Here is a 16995-nt window from a genome sequence, read left to right as displayed (position 1 = left end):
AAATAGATACACATGGAAGTTGCCAGATCTCTCAGGGAGAAGGAGGGGGTGGAGTAGTCCATTTTAACCTAAGCCACAGAGTGGGAACATAGTTTGGGGTCTCCTGGGGCTTGATGATTAGCTATAATTCTGTGGAGAGAGGTCAAGGTCAGTTTTTGTGAGTTTGGAAATGGAAATTAGGATCTCCCATTGGCTCTTAGCTGAGGAGTGTTGTGCAATCTTATTTCTCAGGGCCTAGGCTTAAAATAGATTTGGATATAACCAAGAAAGTATCCTCATTATATGTATTAGAAAAGCCTCATACTCGACTTCCTTAAATTGCTTCCTTAGGCCTTTTTATATACAGCTTATTAGCTGTGTGCAAGTCACTTCATCTACCTTCTTAATCTATAAACAAAGAAAATTAGATGACCTCTATAAATTCTTTCAGTTCTAAAATTCTTTTTAAGTCTGTGATTTTCCAGATACCACTGAGCTGTGAAGAGCTTGCTTCCAAGGAAGAGACTATTTTCCATTGTGTTCATCAGCAGTGGTTTTCACTGACCGTTTTTTAAATACTGGTGACATTAAGAAAGATTCATAGCATGACTTAACTGTTGATGTTTATCCTTTTTCAGTGTTTCCTTTAAGGTTAATTTTTTAATTTAAATGTGAATCAAAGCTCACGCATTAAAAAATGCACAAAACTTACATGAGCATCAGCATATATAGAAAAGTGCATTGTGGTAAAACACACACACAATTTTTACATTAGTTTTTTATGGTCCTTAAGAAATTTCAGGTCCCTCAGGTGTAGATTTCTTACAGTTTGGGAGGCTGGGCTTCTGGCAAAGTCACCATTATTTCCTAGTTGAATGTCCTCTATGTACATTAGCGGGTAGAAGTTTCCTCACTTGTATGGGAAATGACTTCCCGAACATAATTGGATGGTGTATATTTTAGACTTTGTAGACCACATACGATCTCTGGTACCTTTTTATTGTTTATTTTTGCTTTTTCGCTTTTTTCAACCCTTTAAAAATGAAGAAAGAAATTCTTGGCTTCATGTCTATAGAGAAATAGGCTGAGGGCCTGAAGTTTGCCAGCACCTGGACTAATGTACCGGAGTATAATGCATTTTTGTTTTGTTTTTGCCTGTTACATTGTCATTTGGAAAGTTGTGTAAGTTTTTTCATTAATATGTTTTTGGCTTTGTTATTTTTGAAAGGAAAATAATAGATGAGTTTTCTAACCTGATGAGTCAGTTTCTAAGACTCCATTTTTTCTGTTTCTTTGATCTGCCAAATTTTGGAACATGTTTTAAAAGTTAATGCTATGATTGTAGTTTTTTTTCTCATAGCCCCGTTGTATTTCTAGCAGCTTTTGCTTTGTATATTTTTTTTATTGAGGTGAGATTCGTATAACAAAAAGTTAACTATTTAAAAGTGTACAATTCAGTGGCATTAAGTACATTCACAATGTTGTACAATCACCTCGTCTGTCTAGTTCCAAAACATTTTCATTAACCCAAAAGAAAACGTTGTATCCAGTAAACTGTCCTTCTCTGTATGCCCTCTACCTAGCCCCTAGCAACCATTAGTTTTTTTTAAATCTCTGAATTTACCTCTCCTGGATATTTCATATAAATGACATCATACAGCATGTGACCTGTTGTATCAGGCTTCTTTCACTTAGCATATTTTTAAGATTCATCGATGTAGCATGTTTCAGTATTTCATTCATTTATGGCTGAGTAGTACTCTTGTATGTGTATACTGTATTTTGTTTAGCTGTTTATCTATTGATGAACATTTGCATTGTTTCCACCTTTTGGCTATTGTGAATAACACTGCCATTAACATTTATGTACAAGTACTTAATTGGAATACTTGTTTTCAAATCTTTTGGGTGTATATATATACACCCAGGATTAGAATTGCTGGTCATGTGGTAATTCTGTGTTTAACATTTGAGTAACTTCCAAACGATTTTCCACAATGGCTGCATCATTTTCTATTCCCACCAACAATGTACAAGTTCTCCACATCCTTGTCAATAGTTGATATTTAACTCTTTTTAGGTTATAGCTACCCTATATCCTATGTGGATATGAAGTGGTGTTTTATTGTAGCTTTGACTTTCATTTCCTTAATGACTAATGAAGTTGAGCATCTTCCCATGTGCTTATTGGCCATTTGTATATCCTATTTGGAAAAATATCTGTTCATGTCCTTTGTCCATTTTTAAATTTTTTTTTTGGCTTTTTGTTGTTGACTTTTGAGAGTCTGGATAATAGACTTTGTCAGGTATATGATTTCCTAATATTTACTCCCATTCTCTAATTTGTCTTTTCACTTTCTTGATCATGTCCTTTGATGTACAAAAGGTAATTTCGATGAAGTCCAGTTTATCTAATATATGTTGCATATACTTTTGGTGTCATGTCTCATAGTACATTGCCAAATCCTAGATCATGAAGATTTACCTCTATGACTTCTTCTAAAAGTTGTATGGTTTTAGCACTTACATGTAGGTCTTTGACCTAACTTGAGTTAATTTTTGTATATGGTATGCTGTAGGGGTCTAATTTCATTCATTTACATGTGGATATCCAGTTGTCCCTGTACTGCTGGTTGAAGAGACTATTCTTTCCCCCACTGAATGGTCTTGGCATCCTTCTTGAAGATCAGTTGTCAGATATGTGTTTGTTCCTAGATTCTCAGTTCTGTTCAGTTGGTCTATATGTCTGTCCTTATGCTAGTGCCACACTCTTTAGATCACTGTAGGTTTATAACAAGTTTTGTAATTGGGACGTTTGAGTTCTTCAATTTTGTTTTTCTTTTTCAATACTGTTTTAGCTATTCAAGGCTCCTAGAAATTCAATATGAATTTGAGGATCTACTTTTCCATTTCTGCATAAAAGAGCTTTGGAATTTTGATAGGGATTGCACTGAATCTATAGATTGCCATCTTATTAAGTCTTCCAGTCCATGAACACAGGATATATTTCCATTTATTTTGGTCCTAATTCATTTCAGCAATTTTTTTTAGTTTTCAATGTACAAGTCTTATACCTCCTTGGTTAGATTATTCTTAAGTATTTTGTTCTTTTTGGTGCTTTATAAGTGGAATTGTCTTAATTCTCCTTGCATATTGTTTATTGAGTGTGATATTAGCTATGGATATTTCATAATAACATGCTTTTGTGTGTTTTTAATGCAATGTTGTTTGGTCTGTTAAGATTTTATGACTTCTATTTCTTTTTACTGGATTAGAATTGTATTATTATAAATGATATTAAATACATCTGACCTTGAGGGTTTTTCCCCTTAATTTCATTTTCCTGTTTTATCTTGCCTGTTGATTTATTTTTAATTTTTGTATATAGTTGATAGGCCTCAAATTTAGATTGTGAATTTCGTAGTTAGGGATTTGAACATATCTAGGTATATCTATATTTTTCAAAGTGAGAGATTTTTTGTTGTTGTTGAAGCTTAACATGTATGTACATAATAAAATTAATAAATAATATGTATCTGGAGAGATTTTCACAACATGAACCCACCCATATAATGAGAATCCAGATCACGAAACTGAGTATTACCACAGCCCAGAAGTTCCATTGTGCTTCTTCTTAGTCATTATCCCCTTTCCCCCGAAGTAATCTCTATTCTAACTTCTAACACCTTTTGTAATGGCCTTTTATAATGGAATCATGCGGTAAATACTCCTTTGCTTCTGGTTCATTTCATTAAACATTATGTTTGTGAGGTTCATCCATATTGTTGTATATATAGCAATAGTTTGTTCTTTATTTTGTATGACCGCTGCAATTTATCAGTTATTCTGTGGTAAGTGTATATTCTGATTACTTCCATTTGGGGATTATTGTGAATAGTGCTGATACGAACTTTCTTGTACATATTTTTCGGTAATGATATATATGCTTCCTGTTGATATACACCTAGAAGTGGCAGAGCCATAGATTATACTTAGCTTTAGGAAGAATTTCCAGATATTTCAAAGTAGCTGCATAGTTTACACTCACCAGCAGTGTCCGAGAGTTCCAGTTCCTTCACCACCTCCTCAAAGACATTACTTCTCCTCACTGAGGTAGCCATACTGGTGATGTCTGATGGTATTTCCTTAGGGGCTGGTTTGTATATCACTAGTGTCTGAGATTGAGCAACTTTTCACATATTTATTGACAATTTGTAATAACGCTCTTCAGGTCTTTTGCCTATTAAAAAAAAAACTGGATTATTTACCTTTTTCTTATTGGTTTGTGTAAGTCCTAGCTAGATATTAATCCTTCATCAAATATATGTACCGTAATTGTCTTCTTCCACTCTGGTTTGCCTTTTCACTTTTGAAATGCTGTCTGCTCATGAATAGGAGATCTTTTCTTATTTTCGCTCCAGTCCATTTCTTTTTCTTTTGTGGTCAGTTCTGTTTATTGTGGCCTGGCGGATTCTTTTATTAAATCATGGACATGTTCCCTGTTTTCTTCCAGAAGCTTTATTGTTTTGATTCATTTAGTTTATGATACCTGATATTTTGGTTCTTATTCCTTCCACTATATTTTTATATTTTGGGGGGTAGTATATGAAGCTTCTTTGCTTTCATGTATTACACAGTCAAGTTATGGTTCCTCCCTAGCATATTTTAAAAATACAATAAATGAGGAAAATAAATTATATCTATTAAACATATCTTTCATAGTGTTGTTAACACTCTGTAAAGGATTCAACCCATACATTTTCATTACTTTGTCTTCTTGTGAGTTGGTTTGTATAAACAATTTCTACATGAAAAATTCTGTTTAATCTGAATTTACTATCTTCAGATTTTTAAAACTTATTCTTTATTATAAATACAGGAAAAAACACTTTTTAAATAGCACTTTAACATTTAAACTTCTTGCCACATTTGCTTTCTTTGTCTCCATGCACACACATACATACTCTGTATTTTTACTCAACCATTTGAAAGAAACTAGCAGGTGTTTCTTTTTCCTATATGAACATATTCTTATGTGAACAGAATGCCATATTGTCTGTGTATATAAAATTGTTTCATTGGTTTCCAAATTCTAGAACTAGCCTAGCAGACAAGCATCAGGTGCCAAAGATTTAATATTCATTTGTTGATTAATGAACTACTTTAGAAACACTAAAATATGGGAGGCAGATAGAGTGCCTTGAAGACTTTGGCAAGTACAGCATGTTAAACACTGAACTTTAAGAAGTACAAAATTTTTCTTGGTGCTTTATATATTTCCTTGTCAAATCTTAGGCTACTTTGGATCACAAAAAAAAGAAAATCGATTTTTACTTTTGTACTAGACAGTATAATTATATTCATATGTATTAGATTCTACATGTATTAAATTTGTGTTTATTAAATATTTATCCATTAAGAACTTGTAAAACTTAAAGCATGTCTTTATGAGAATTGTTACTAAATATGTGAGTTGCTACCATTAGATGGAATGAGCCTCAGGTAGGTTAAAACTAAGCTTTGTTAGAGCATTTGAATTCCTTAAAACTTAGTTTCTATGACAACGGAGTTTGGCTTCATTAAGTTTAAGAGTAATTAAACACTTTTCAGAATAACTGGCACTTAAAAAGCAATTAAATACTTGCCTTAATTTACTAAAGTGTTTCACTCTTAATGTGGCAGAAAAGAGCATTCAGTAAGGACTCAGATCTGATTTCTGGACCAAGCTCAGGCTTATCTTTGACCATTTGTAAAATGGGAGATGTGTACTAGATGGTCTACAGCTAGCATTAATATTTTTGTCACTATATAGTAGTTATTGTATATACTACCAGGAAAATACTTAATAAATTTCTATCTGATCAGGAGGTTTGAAGCTTTTTTATCTTGGTGATTCTGCTGGGAAAAGAAAAGATTTCTCTTTCCGTGACTCTGTGACTTGAATTTTTTTCTCACTTGATAGCTCGAATTACATCTTTACAAGAGGAGGTGAAGCATCTCAAACATAATCTTGAAAGAGTGGAAGGAGAAAGAAAAGAGGCCCAAGACATGCTTAATCATTCAGAAAAGGTAAATGATTTATCATATACCAATTATGAGATAGTCTTTGCTGGTTATCAGATATTATAAGGTGGTTTTTATAAAAAGAACATTCATTCCCAATCCTTATGTATATGAATTTCTAAAAGTTTTTATGATTGGTTGGTGTATAGAGGTGTATATGGGTCTTACTTGGGGCTCTTTATTTTGTTACTTGCACTTGTCTTTTTATTCTTAAAGGGTGTTAGATATCTGATATTATCTGATCATCACAGATTGTTTTGGTTTGGAAATACTTCTTCATATAGAATTTTTTCCCCATTTTTTTGTATTTGGGTAAGATGAAGATGCTGAACCATACTAGCTATGAAGAAGGAAAACAAATGATCAGTATGTAATAGGCCGTGTGTGCTTTTTCCATTTTGTTGATAAGAGTTAGCAAAATAGTAGAGAGTATAAAGTGACTGGCCTTTGCAGGTAGAATTTTCTTAACAATCAAAAATGTCCTCTGTCCCTACTTCGCTGGGAAAAGGATTTAATAGGTAACATGCAGATTTAGCATACCTCCCGGAAACGTTGTAGGTTTATCAGATCCTCAGACAAATGATCAGAAAATCTACCACTTATCTTATCATTTGGACATATTTTGTAACATTCCGAATAGCTTTTTGATGTCTCAGTCTGGTTCAAATGTGGAAATAGGATGAAAGAAGAAGAGTAAAAGCACCCAAATAGAAATGGAATACATTTGGACTTAATCTTTTGTCAAAACAACAAAAATTTAGGTGTAAATGCTTATGTAAATAGAGATAATTAATTTTTTAATGGTAGCAGCAATGTTTAAATGGACTGAAGAACTGTCCTATTAATTTCTAATCCTCACAGTGAACCCTGCCGAATGTAACAGTACCACAACCCTGCCCTGCCATCAGCCGTGGCTAATGATCCAAATGGGGGTGGGGGTGGGGGTGAGTTAAGAAAAGATGATGTTTTGCTTTTAGTTATATGTACTTGTTGTGGTTTTTAAAGTAAGACATTATAGATAGTGTGAAATCCATAAGAAAGTATAAAAATAAAGTTGTATCCTGAATAGAAATCTTTTAAGTAAATATGGTGTCACATTTTAAGCCAGTGTGATTCATGTATTATCTCTTATGGGATATTAAATAATGTAAGATTTAATGATGTACCTTTTGCGCAGCATATTTACATGACTCTCATTCTCATTTTACAGGAAAAGAATAATTTAGAGATAGATTTAAACTACAAGCTTAAATCGTTACAACAACGGTTAGAGCAAGAGGTAAATGAACATAAAGTAACCAAAGCTCGTTTAACTGACAAACATCAGTCTATTGAAGAGGCAAAGTCTGTTGCAATGTGTGGTAAGTGTCAGTTTTAATATTTTCTACGTGATTAGTTTTTAAATAATGCCAACAAGAAGTTTTTAATTTGATCAAAATTTAATTTTATAGTAGTTTAAACTCTTAGAAATAGTAAATGATGATCTAGGAAAAGGGTAAGGGTATCCTCCTTTTTTCTTGTTTGGTACCTTCCATTTTTAAAAATCACAGTGTCACCTGTTAGTTCCCTTACTCTACTACTCTCTATTCCCTGCTCTGTACTTAATTATGTGTACACCATGCTTCTGTCATATTGAACTACTTTTATTTATTTCAGTGTGTTAATAATTGCCTGCCTACTTTGGACCAGGCACAACTGGAAATACAGCAGAAAGTAAAAGACAAGAACTCTTTCTCTTAGACAGTGTGTTCTGGTTGTGAAGATAGACAAAAAAGTGAATAAATGAAAATAGGTAGATTTAATCATTGGTGTGAAGAAAATACAATATGGTGATTTCTAGGTGGTGCTACCTTTGATGGGGTTCTAAGAAAAGGCCTCTCTGAGTTAATAACATTTGAGGTAAGAACTGAAAGTCAGAATGAACCAGCCATTTAAAAAGCAGGAGGAAGTATGTTCTATGCAGAAAATATGGTAAATTTGATATTCTTATTTGAAGAATAGAGGGAAGCCAGGGTAGTCTTTTTAGCTGTGCTAGGATGTGTAGTTTATGTTTTTAAAAGACCTCTCCTGCTGCTGTGTGGAGCATGCTTTTGAGAGAGTTAATTGTATAAAAAGTGGTATCAGTTAGAAGGCCACAGGCTATAGGCATTGGTGGTAATAAGGTGGAAAGAAGCAGAGATACAGAGCACAAGAGATGGTTGATGAATTGGATGGAAAGAGAGAAAAGGAATCAAGAAAGACCCAGACTTGTCACTTTAATAGCTACATGGATGGTAATGCATACTGAGATTGAGATGAGTAGGATAGGAGGGGAATAAAGGTATGTGTTTTAGATATGTTAACTTTGAAAAGTGTATTAGATATCTAGGTGATGTCAGATAGTCAGTCAAATATTCAGTTATATCTAAGTCTGGAGCTCAGGGGAGAGGCATCAATTGAGAAGTCATGCACACAGCCATATGTAGAACCTGGTAAGATCAGCTAAGGGAAGAATAAGGACAGGAGAGAAGAGGAATTACAATGGAGCCTGAGGCAGGTGAACATTTGGAGGTCCTGTAGGAGAGGAGAAGCCAACAACGGAAACCAAGAAAGAACAGCCAAAGAAGTAGTGGGAAAACCAAGAGAGTAGGGTATTAGAAGCTCAAGGAGTAAGTTATTGAAAAAAATCAGGAACTTGTTCAGTATGTTGAATTCTGCTAAGGTCAGTGAAGGTGAAGGCATGTACATTATGTGTCCTCTGAATTTTGCACAGTGGACGTCAGTGGTTACCACACGAGGAGCAATTCCAGTGGAGTGGCATGGGGATAGTAGCCAGCAGGAAAGAGGTGCATGTGTAGTTGGTGAAGCACTGGAGATAGTACATGTGGACAACTTTTTCAGGAGTTCGGCTGTGAACAGAGATGGGATAGTAGCTGAAGGAGGGATATGAGATCAGTGGAGGGTATTTTAGGAGAGAGAATAAATTATTTTGTTGATGGATATGGTTTGGTTGGGAGGGAGAAATTTGAGGGGGCAGGAAAGGGATGAAATAATTGAAAGAACAAAGTCCAGAAAAGAAGTGAATGGACGTGTGTTTGATTAGAGAGACAGAGATTAAGAGGTGGTGACTGTATTGATGCAGGTGAGTTTCTGAGTCCAGGGGGCAAGATGGGGAAGCTCCATTCTGATGGCTTCTGTTTTGGCACCTAGAGAGCAGTCTCTGAAAGTGAAAACCCAGACTTACTAAATTTGAATCCTGATAGTGCAACTTAGGAGTTGCAGGACCATAGAAAATTAACCTCTCAGAACCTTAGTTACCATATCTCAAGGAAAAGAACTTCACTGTAGACTGATAATTTTCTGCTAATAACTAAAATAGGTATTATACTATCATGGAACCTTGTTTATCTGAGTTGCATAAATTAAAGTTTGTGTCACAGCCTTAAACCTGTTGAAACTTTTCTGGAACAATACTAGATATAGACTAATAACCACAACCTTATATTTCTGCTTTTATCTGATCTACCTCCATTTTTCTCCTTAGTTACTCCACTTTTATTTCCAGCTATACTTCCACCTTGTGGTCTGCAAATGGCACTGAATAATCTCTCATATCATTGGGCAAGGCCTGGATTTGGAAGATGTCTTATATTTTCAAGATTCCCTTCCGTTAGGGATCCCTCTGCACAAATAATTCGTAACATTAGACCTTGTATAATGAGGAGCTCTAGTAGAGTCCTGGGGTAAAAACAGGAGGGAATTTTGGCACCACCACGTCTTACACAGTTCATAAAAGTGGAAGGTATTAAAATAATCTCTTTCTTTAAATGTACGTTTGTAACTTCTTCTCTCACAGAGATGGAAAAAAAGCTGAAGGAAGAGAGAGAAGCTCGAGAGAAGGCTGAAAACAGGGTCGTTCAGGTTGAGAAGCAGTGCTCCATGCTGGATGTTGATCTAAAGCAATCTCAGCAGAAGCTAGAGCATTTGACTGAAAATAAAGAAAGGATGGAGGATGAAGTAAGAAAAATAGTAGATTTCGTTCATCTTATAAAAGAGAAAATCATTGTTATGACTGAAAAGTCACTATCTGTAATTTAAACAACTTGGAGATTTGCATGAAATAATCTATTTGTATCTGTGCTGACTGCTGTAAAGTGACCACTATGTATGTCCCCAGCTCCTAGAATTTTTTTCTTCGAATAGTTACTAAACATTCACACCATAGGCTTACACCATTTTGCATTGTGACAGCACAGCTGTACAGAAGTGTCCCAGGTCCTCCCCTGAAGAAACTGACCATTTGCTTTTTAAGAATATGAAAAAACAAAAACAGAACCCTCTCTATTATAAGGTATCCAGTAATCCCAAAGAGGGGCATTGCTCTTAGATTTCAAAAGAAATGTTAAGCTGCAGAGTCTCGCTTGACTTAGATTGATAGAAGGCACAGGGTACACATTTACAAAGCAGTAAATAAATGGATAAAATGACATTATATCCTAGTGATTAGTATATGTACTTTAGAAATTATAAGACCGAAAGTAATTAGTCCACATACATAAATTAGAGAGGGGAGAAAGAGAAGACTAGACTAATGAGGAACGCCTCCAGAAAGGAAGGATGGGATGCTACCTATATTTTAAAGGTTGAGTAAGACCTGAAAAGGTGATAGTTTGAGCATCAGGAGCCTGAATGGGTAGAGGGAACATTGTAAGTACAGGTAAAGGAGTGATTACTGAGTACTTAAGAAAACAGGTAAGTGAGGGACAAAAAGGGGCCTGACCTGACCAGAGAAGAAGAGACATGCTGAACAGTCATGGGGGAAACTTGGAAGTCAAGTAGTGATAGTCTTTAAAACTTAAAATGGGAGCTGTAGATGAAAACACTTGTTCAGGTAGCAGTATTAAATTAATCTGGTAGCAGTATATAGAATGGACTAGAAGGAAGAGCAATTACAGACACCTAATAGAGCCAACATACAGGAAGAGTGTATGTTGAAAATTTGAGAGATAATATTAATTGTTTAAGAAAACATAACTTTTGACCCCCTGTTATCTGCCCTGCTCTGTGCTAGGAGTTGGGGGGCTGAATAAGATAGCTATGATCTTGACTTTTGTGGAACTTACAACCCAAAGGGAAAGACAGATACTAAAATTGTAATTACAAGCATGACATATTTAAAGAGGACATGCCAAATAAGAGTGTTAGGACTAATCATGTCTGGGAGGTGAGGGGCGCCTCACCAAGGGTATGACATTAAAGAGTTGAAGGAAGGGGAGCAGAGTATAGCTCAGAGATTAGAGTGTGTGCTTAGCATGCAGGGAGGTCCTGAGTTCAATCCCTAGTATCTCCGTTAATAAATAAATAAATGACCTAATCATCTCCCCCCACCCCCAATTTAAAAAGTTGAAGAAAAGAATAAATGAAGAGGGAAAGACAAAGAATAGCATGTGCAAGAACTGTGTAGTAACAGAATTTGTCACATTTGAGGATCTGAGGAATATGACTGGATTTAGATAGCCAGTGGGAGGAATAGAAAAATAAACAGAGCAGATCGTGAAGGGCATTGTAAACCACTGGAAGAATTTTAAGTTTATTAGTCCCAACATCTCATAAGTACTTGATAAATATTCATTGAATTGAATTAAATATATATTCAATCTGTTTTGTAAACTTTGGAGGGTTGTAGATTAGAGCACAAACATTTATGAACAGGGAAATTTAAATACCATTTAGGAGTGTCCCCCCTCAAGTGGCTTTTATGCTCACCTTCTAGTCCTAAATTTCCATACAGGTTGGAGTACAAAGAAACCAGATTTCTTTTCCCCCCTCAGATCTCATACCTGAACTTGGGAATTAATTTGACTTAACAGTAAATTCTGCAGTAGTAAATGCATAGAATAATATTCTTTAGAGTACTAATGTTCTCTCTTTGTATAAGGAATTATAATGTACTTGAGTTTTGATTAGTATTTTTTCAAATAATGTCAAATAAGTTATTAAAGAGATTCACAGTCCAATTATTTTTCTCATTCACAGGTTAAGAATCTAACTCTGCAACTGGAGCAGGAATCAAATAAGAGGCTGTTGTTACAGAATGAATTGAAGACTCAAGCATTTGAGGCAGACAATTTAAAAGGTTTAGAAAAGCAGATGAAACAGGAAATAAATACTTTATTGGAAGCAAAGAGATTACTAGAATTTGAGTTAGCTCAGCTTACAAAGTAAGTCTTGGAAATAACATTCTTGATTTCTTTCTTTTCTGTGTTCAGCATGTTTATGTGTTTGATATTTTATGGGTGCATAGATTATGTACTTAGAGTTTGTGAAAGAAAGTCTTAGAAAAAGGCATTTAGAAAAGAATAAAAGAATGTATTTGCAGAGAAGGCTTGCAGGGGAGTTCAGGCTTTAGAAGGACAGGCTTATTAAATAAAAAATACATTAGTAAAGGGGGAAAAAAGGACATAATCAAGGGTATTGACTTTACAATAAGTCTGTTTATGGTGGAGAAAACACAGTTTTTCGTATGATTTTCATATCCACAGAAGTCATCATGTTTCTTCACACTAGAATTTCAAAAATCAGAAATAACCTTCTTTTTATTAAGTCTTCAGTGCCTTATAGGAAATGTTCAAGGTTTCTTTATTTTGGAGGCTAGAATTAGGCATGATGATCCTGTGTATTTATTTGTTTTGTTTTGTTTCTTTGGTTTATCTCAGAATGTAAAATGTCCTTTTTCTTCTTCTGCTCTGAGATGTGACGTACCCACTTACTTGAAATGGAGACAAAGCCAGGTGTCAGTATTTTAGAATTTGTATAAGGACATGCTTCAGAAATTTAATATCAAAGATAGATGTATCTTATGCCAAATCATGTGGTTTTTATTTCTTCCAAATTTATGTTGTGTTACCTTCACTTGCCAGCTTCATTTACAATAGAGTAATTCTTGGGTAAAATTGTCAGTTTTTATTTTGTTAGTTTTGTATTGGTGAAACTCATTTTCCCTTTTAAAGCCACAGTTTTCACCAAGTACTGTGTTTCATAGTTTTCTTCTCCCCAAATAACTTTCACTTAGCATTCAGCTAATAATTATTATCTACTTTCTATCAATCATATGCTGAAAATAAAAAAAACTTACAATCTAGTATGAAAACCTAGCAGCCACAGATGAATTATTCATCATTGAATATCTGTGTCTTTGGGCTGCATTGTCTCTGTCTTTTTGATTGTGTTCCTCACTGTGAGCAGTGTTTACCTGTATGTATTCCATACATGTACTTGCCTCTTTATTTGTTACTCCTCCTTTGTCAGTTGTTAATGTCTCCCTTCTTATTCCTTATCTGATTAGTTCTTTCCACCCTCCTTGTGCTTAATATGGCATTAAATTATTCTTATTTATTAAATTGTTTTGTGTTTTAAACTGTTTGCTTACTACATAAGACATTTTAAATGTATCCCTAAGAAAGCTTTTCTCTAAAAATTTTCATTTTTACTTTTGCGTTTTGGATTAATATACAATTAATATTCTCCTGAAAGTGACCTTTGGTGACAAGTATTCCCTCTACATTGTGTATAGTATCATTTTATAAGGAGCAAAATGGAACCAGACAGGGTGGCATAACCAAATAAAGCTAGTAAAGTGATCCTGTATAATGAAGTATGGTTTTTAAAAACAAAGGTTATTTAGTAAACCCTTTTTATTCTAGCAACTTTAAGAAACAAAGAACAATATAAAGTGCAGTATAAATAGGAGCATTTGTTGACTGCTTTCTCTTTTGTCTGAAGGCAGTACAGAGGAAATGAAGGACAGATGCGGGAGCTACAAGATCAGCTTGAAGCTGAGCAGTATTTCTCGGTGAGAATCATTTTTAACATATAGACTGTTTCAAAACCTGACTTAAAACAAGGTATTTAGATTTTTAATGTGAACTATGATTCTTTTTCAAATGACTATAAAGTGGTTTTCTCCCCTTTTTATGTGCCCATCTCTGCATTTCATTTCTGAATCTGAGTTTGTGGTCTGTTTAGCTTTAAAAAAAAATGACCTTTTTTGTACAGATATTTCCAGAATTGCTGTCAAACTAGAGCTACACGTAGGACTTTGTTAACGGCTCTGTCTGCCGGGTAGCAAGCTCTGGTGGTTTAGAGTGCCTGTGTTATGTGTGGTTCGTGTACGCACACTGCAGCGGCTTGCATGCATACATGTCTGTAGGTGTAACTACATACGTTGTAGGTATAACTGATGTCCAAGAGCTTTTTCTTATTTTTAGCTCCGTGTGCACTTTTTGCATCTGTTGTGCTTTTTCTCTGTAAAAGTCATTTTCATCTTTGTAGGGGGCCAAGTTATTTTCACTACTACTATTGATGAACATTTATAGTTAGTGCTTTGAGGCTTTGTTGAAGCCTCTGAATTTTTTGTTTCTTCTGGTGCCAAGCTTGTGCTCTGCTATGTCAACCTAACATTTATCTAGCTGCTCTTACTATTACAATGGCAGCCGCATTTCCTGTGAGCTTTATGCAGTGCAATTAAATGCATGGAGTTTGAGTTGCATTGGTAAACATGCCCTAGAAACCAAGTGTAAACAATGCTGGAAATAGTGGTTTCCCCAATAAAAAATCTGGGCACATTTAGAGCTCTGCAGATGTTCATGGGATTAAGAGCTTCATGCTGTACTCCACTCATCTTCTACCTAATAAACATGGTAACTTTCTATTTTTTGTCTATTTCTTCTTGGCTTATTATACCATCACTGGAATATGTTTTTAAATCTAAAAAAATTCAAGTTGTTGAAAAACCCTATCCTTGAGTGTAGGTTAACCTTAATTATTCAAAGTGTGTAGTACTGATTTCTGCAAAGTGGTCTGTAGTATCATGCACACCTTCTTGATCCTAGGCTTCCACAGAGTGATCATTCAGTGTCTCCATCTTTTAGGATAGATGTCAAATGACTTACGGTGGTTCTGACTTACTCCATTGCTTGTGAGAACTGGGTTAGGTATTATTAAAAAGAAAAAAAAACTAAAAGGGTAGTTTAAAAAAAAGAAAGAGACTTCAGATTGGAGGTTTGCTCTCTAACCGCAGTGCGTAACATAGTGTGGGTTTAGTACTTGCTCATACCTGTTAAATATTTATGGATGGAGTTGGCAGAAACCTGGTGAGTTTTGTAAGAATCCTTGTTCTGTAATAAGTACATGTTATTCATGTGTTTATGGATATTTCTTCTACCTCTCTCAGCCATCCACTCCATCAACCAAAAGAGAAGTGGTTTCTCTAACATTATTCACTTTAAGAATAGATCTAACATTTAAATAAGTAGTGCATGCTACATTTCTTTATGTTTTCCCCAAATCAATATAATATGTAATACATTTCTGAGGTGTAATTTCTATATAATAAGTTGTACCCATTTTAAGTGTACAAGTTGATAAGTTTTGACAAATGTGTATACTATGTGACCACCACCAAAATCAACATAAAAAACATTACCTTCACCATAAAGAAATTCTCTCCTGGTCATTTGGAGTCAATCTTCCCTACCTACCTCTGTCTGCAGACAGTTGCTGATTTGCTTTGTCCCTTTGGTTATTTTTACCTGCTCTAAAATTTCATATACGTGGCAGTACGTATTCTTTAGCTCCTGGTTTCTTTCAAACAGCTTGACAGTTTTTAGATTTATCATGTGTATGTATCAGTAGTTTATTCCTTTTTATTGTTGAGTAATATGGATATATCACAACTTAAAACATTTATCTGTTGACAGATATCTGGAGTTGTTTACAGTTTAGAGTTAGAGAATAAAGCTACAATGAAAATTCATGTATAAGACTTTGTACAGATACATATATTTGTGTTTGCCTTGGGTAAATACTTCGGAGTGGAATTGTTGGATCATGTGTTGTTTAACTTTATAAGAAACTACCAAACTTGTTTTCTTAATCCACCATAAATACTTATTTCTTCTTATGGCTTATTTTTCAGACACTTTATAAAACCCAGGTAAAGGAACTTAAGGAAGAAATTGAAGAAAAAAACAGAGAAAATTTAAAGAAGATACAGGAACTACAAAATGAGAAGTATGTCCATTTTACTTTAGAACTAGAATCAGTGCTACAGCAAAGCATTCGTAACTTGAAAGATAGAGAGTAGAGGTGCCATTATTCTGATGGCAATGGGATAGCAATCTTATTCAGAATAAATCAGACTAGATTTAGACTAAAATTTGCCTTTACGGTGAGGAAATAATTTGATCTATTAACACTGTAACAGTTGTACAGGAATTCATTAAATTGTGACAGTAAATTGTTTTCAAGGGTCTCTCAATCTTCAGACATCTACTTGTATATAAATAGTTCATGCTATATTTGCAAGCCATTACTTTCTATTAGGTAAGTGTAATTAAGGTCTTCTTCTTTGTAATATAATACAGGTTAATTTCCATTGCATATGTGCTTAAGGCCTTAGAAGGAGCTGATCTTACGAAGCTGTTTAAGTGTAACCACTGCTCATAGTTAAATCGTGTCAGAACAGACACTAGTTTTCTTACATCATTTTTTTCTTTTTCTATATAACCTTACCTTTGAAAGAATTCTTTTTAAAGTTTTAACTTTTATTGTTGAAGCAAACAAATGCATAAAATAGCAAAACATATACCGTTTCATGAATTACATGACAAATTTCATTACAACCACCACCCATGAACAGAACCTTGCTATCTACCTCAGAAGCCCACTGTACCCCCCTCCTACTTAGGCCTTGTACCCTCTCACCACGAGAGTAATCACTGTTCTGACACTTCTTTGTTGAAGGAACCGAATCATTTTCCTCAGTTATGATTTTGGTGATTCTGTTTCCATAGTTAGTTGAACATTTTCGTCATCCTTCTGTGTTTCTTGCAAATCAGTGGTTAAATCTAGAGTTGCACTGTCCAGTATGGTAGCCACTAGTCACATGAAGCCATTGAAATTTAAACTTTAGTT

At 34.6% G+C, this 16995-nt stretch overlaps 1 protein-coding gene across 2 annotated transcripts in view; it reads left to right on the top strand.

The window, feature by feature from the left end:
- The window catches only part of ROCK1 (Rho associated coiled-coil containing protein kinase 1), a 106698-nt gene that overhangs the window by 67920 nt on the left and 21783 nt on the right, over nucleotides 1-16995 (top strand). For both annotated transcript variants that reach the window (XM_045518883.2, XM_010958061.3), the window contains exons 17-22: nucleotides 5942-6048; nucleotides 7253-7403; nucleotides 9878-10038; nucleotides 12058-12242; nucleotides 13804-13873; nucleotides 15998-16092. In XM_045518883.2, coding sequence (XP_045374839.1) covers nucleotides 5942-6048; nucleotides 7253-7403; nucleotides 9878-10038; nucleotides 12058-12242; nucleotides 13804-13873; nucleotides 15998-16092 — 769 coding nt within the window. The remainder of the gene's footprint in view (nucleotides 1-5941; nucleotides 6049-7252; nucleotides 7404-9877; nucleotides 10039-12057; nucleotides 12243-13803; nucleotides 13874-15997; nucleotides 16093-16995) is intronic.

Source organism: Camelus bactrianus, chromosome 24, assembly GCF_048773025.1.
Source record: "Camelus bactrianus isolate YW-2024 breed Bactrian camel chromosome 24, ASM4877302v1, whole genome shotgun sequence".
In the NCBI taxonomy this organism is placed as follows: domain Eukaryota; kingdom Metazoa; phylum Chordata; class Mammalia; order Artiodactyla; family Camelidae; genus Camelus; species Camelus bactrianus.
Note: the sequence above shows the minus strand (reverse complement) of the source record. Positions and strands in the feature narration are given on the sequence as shown.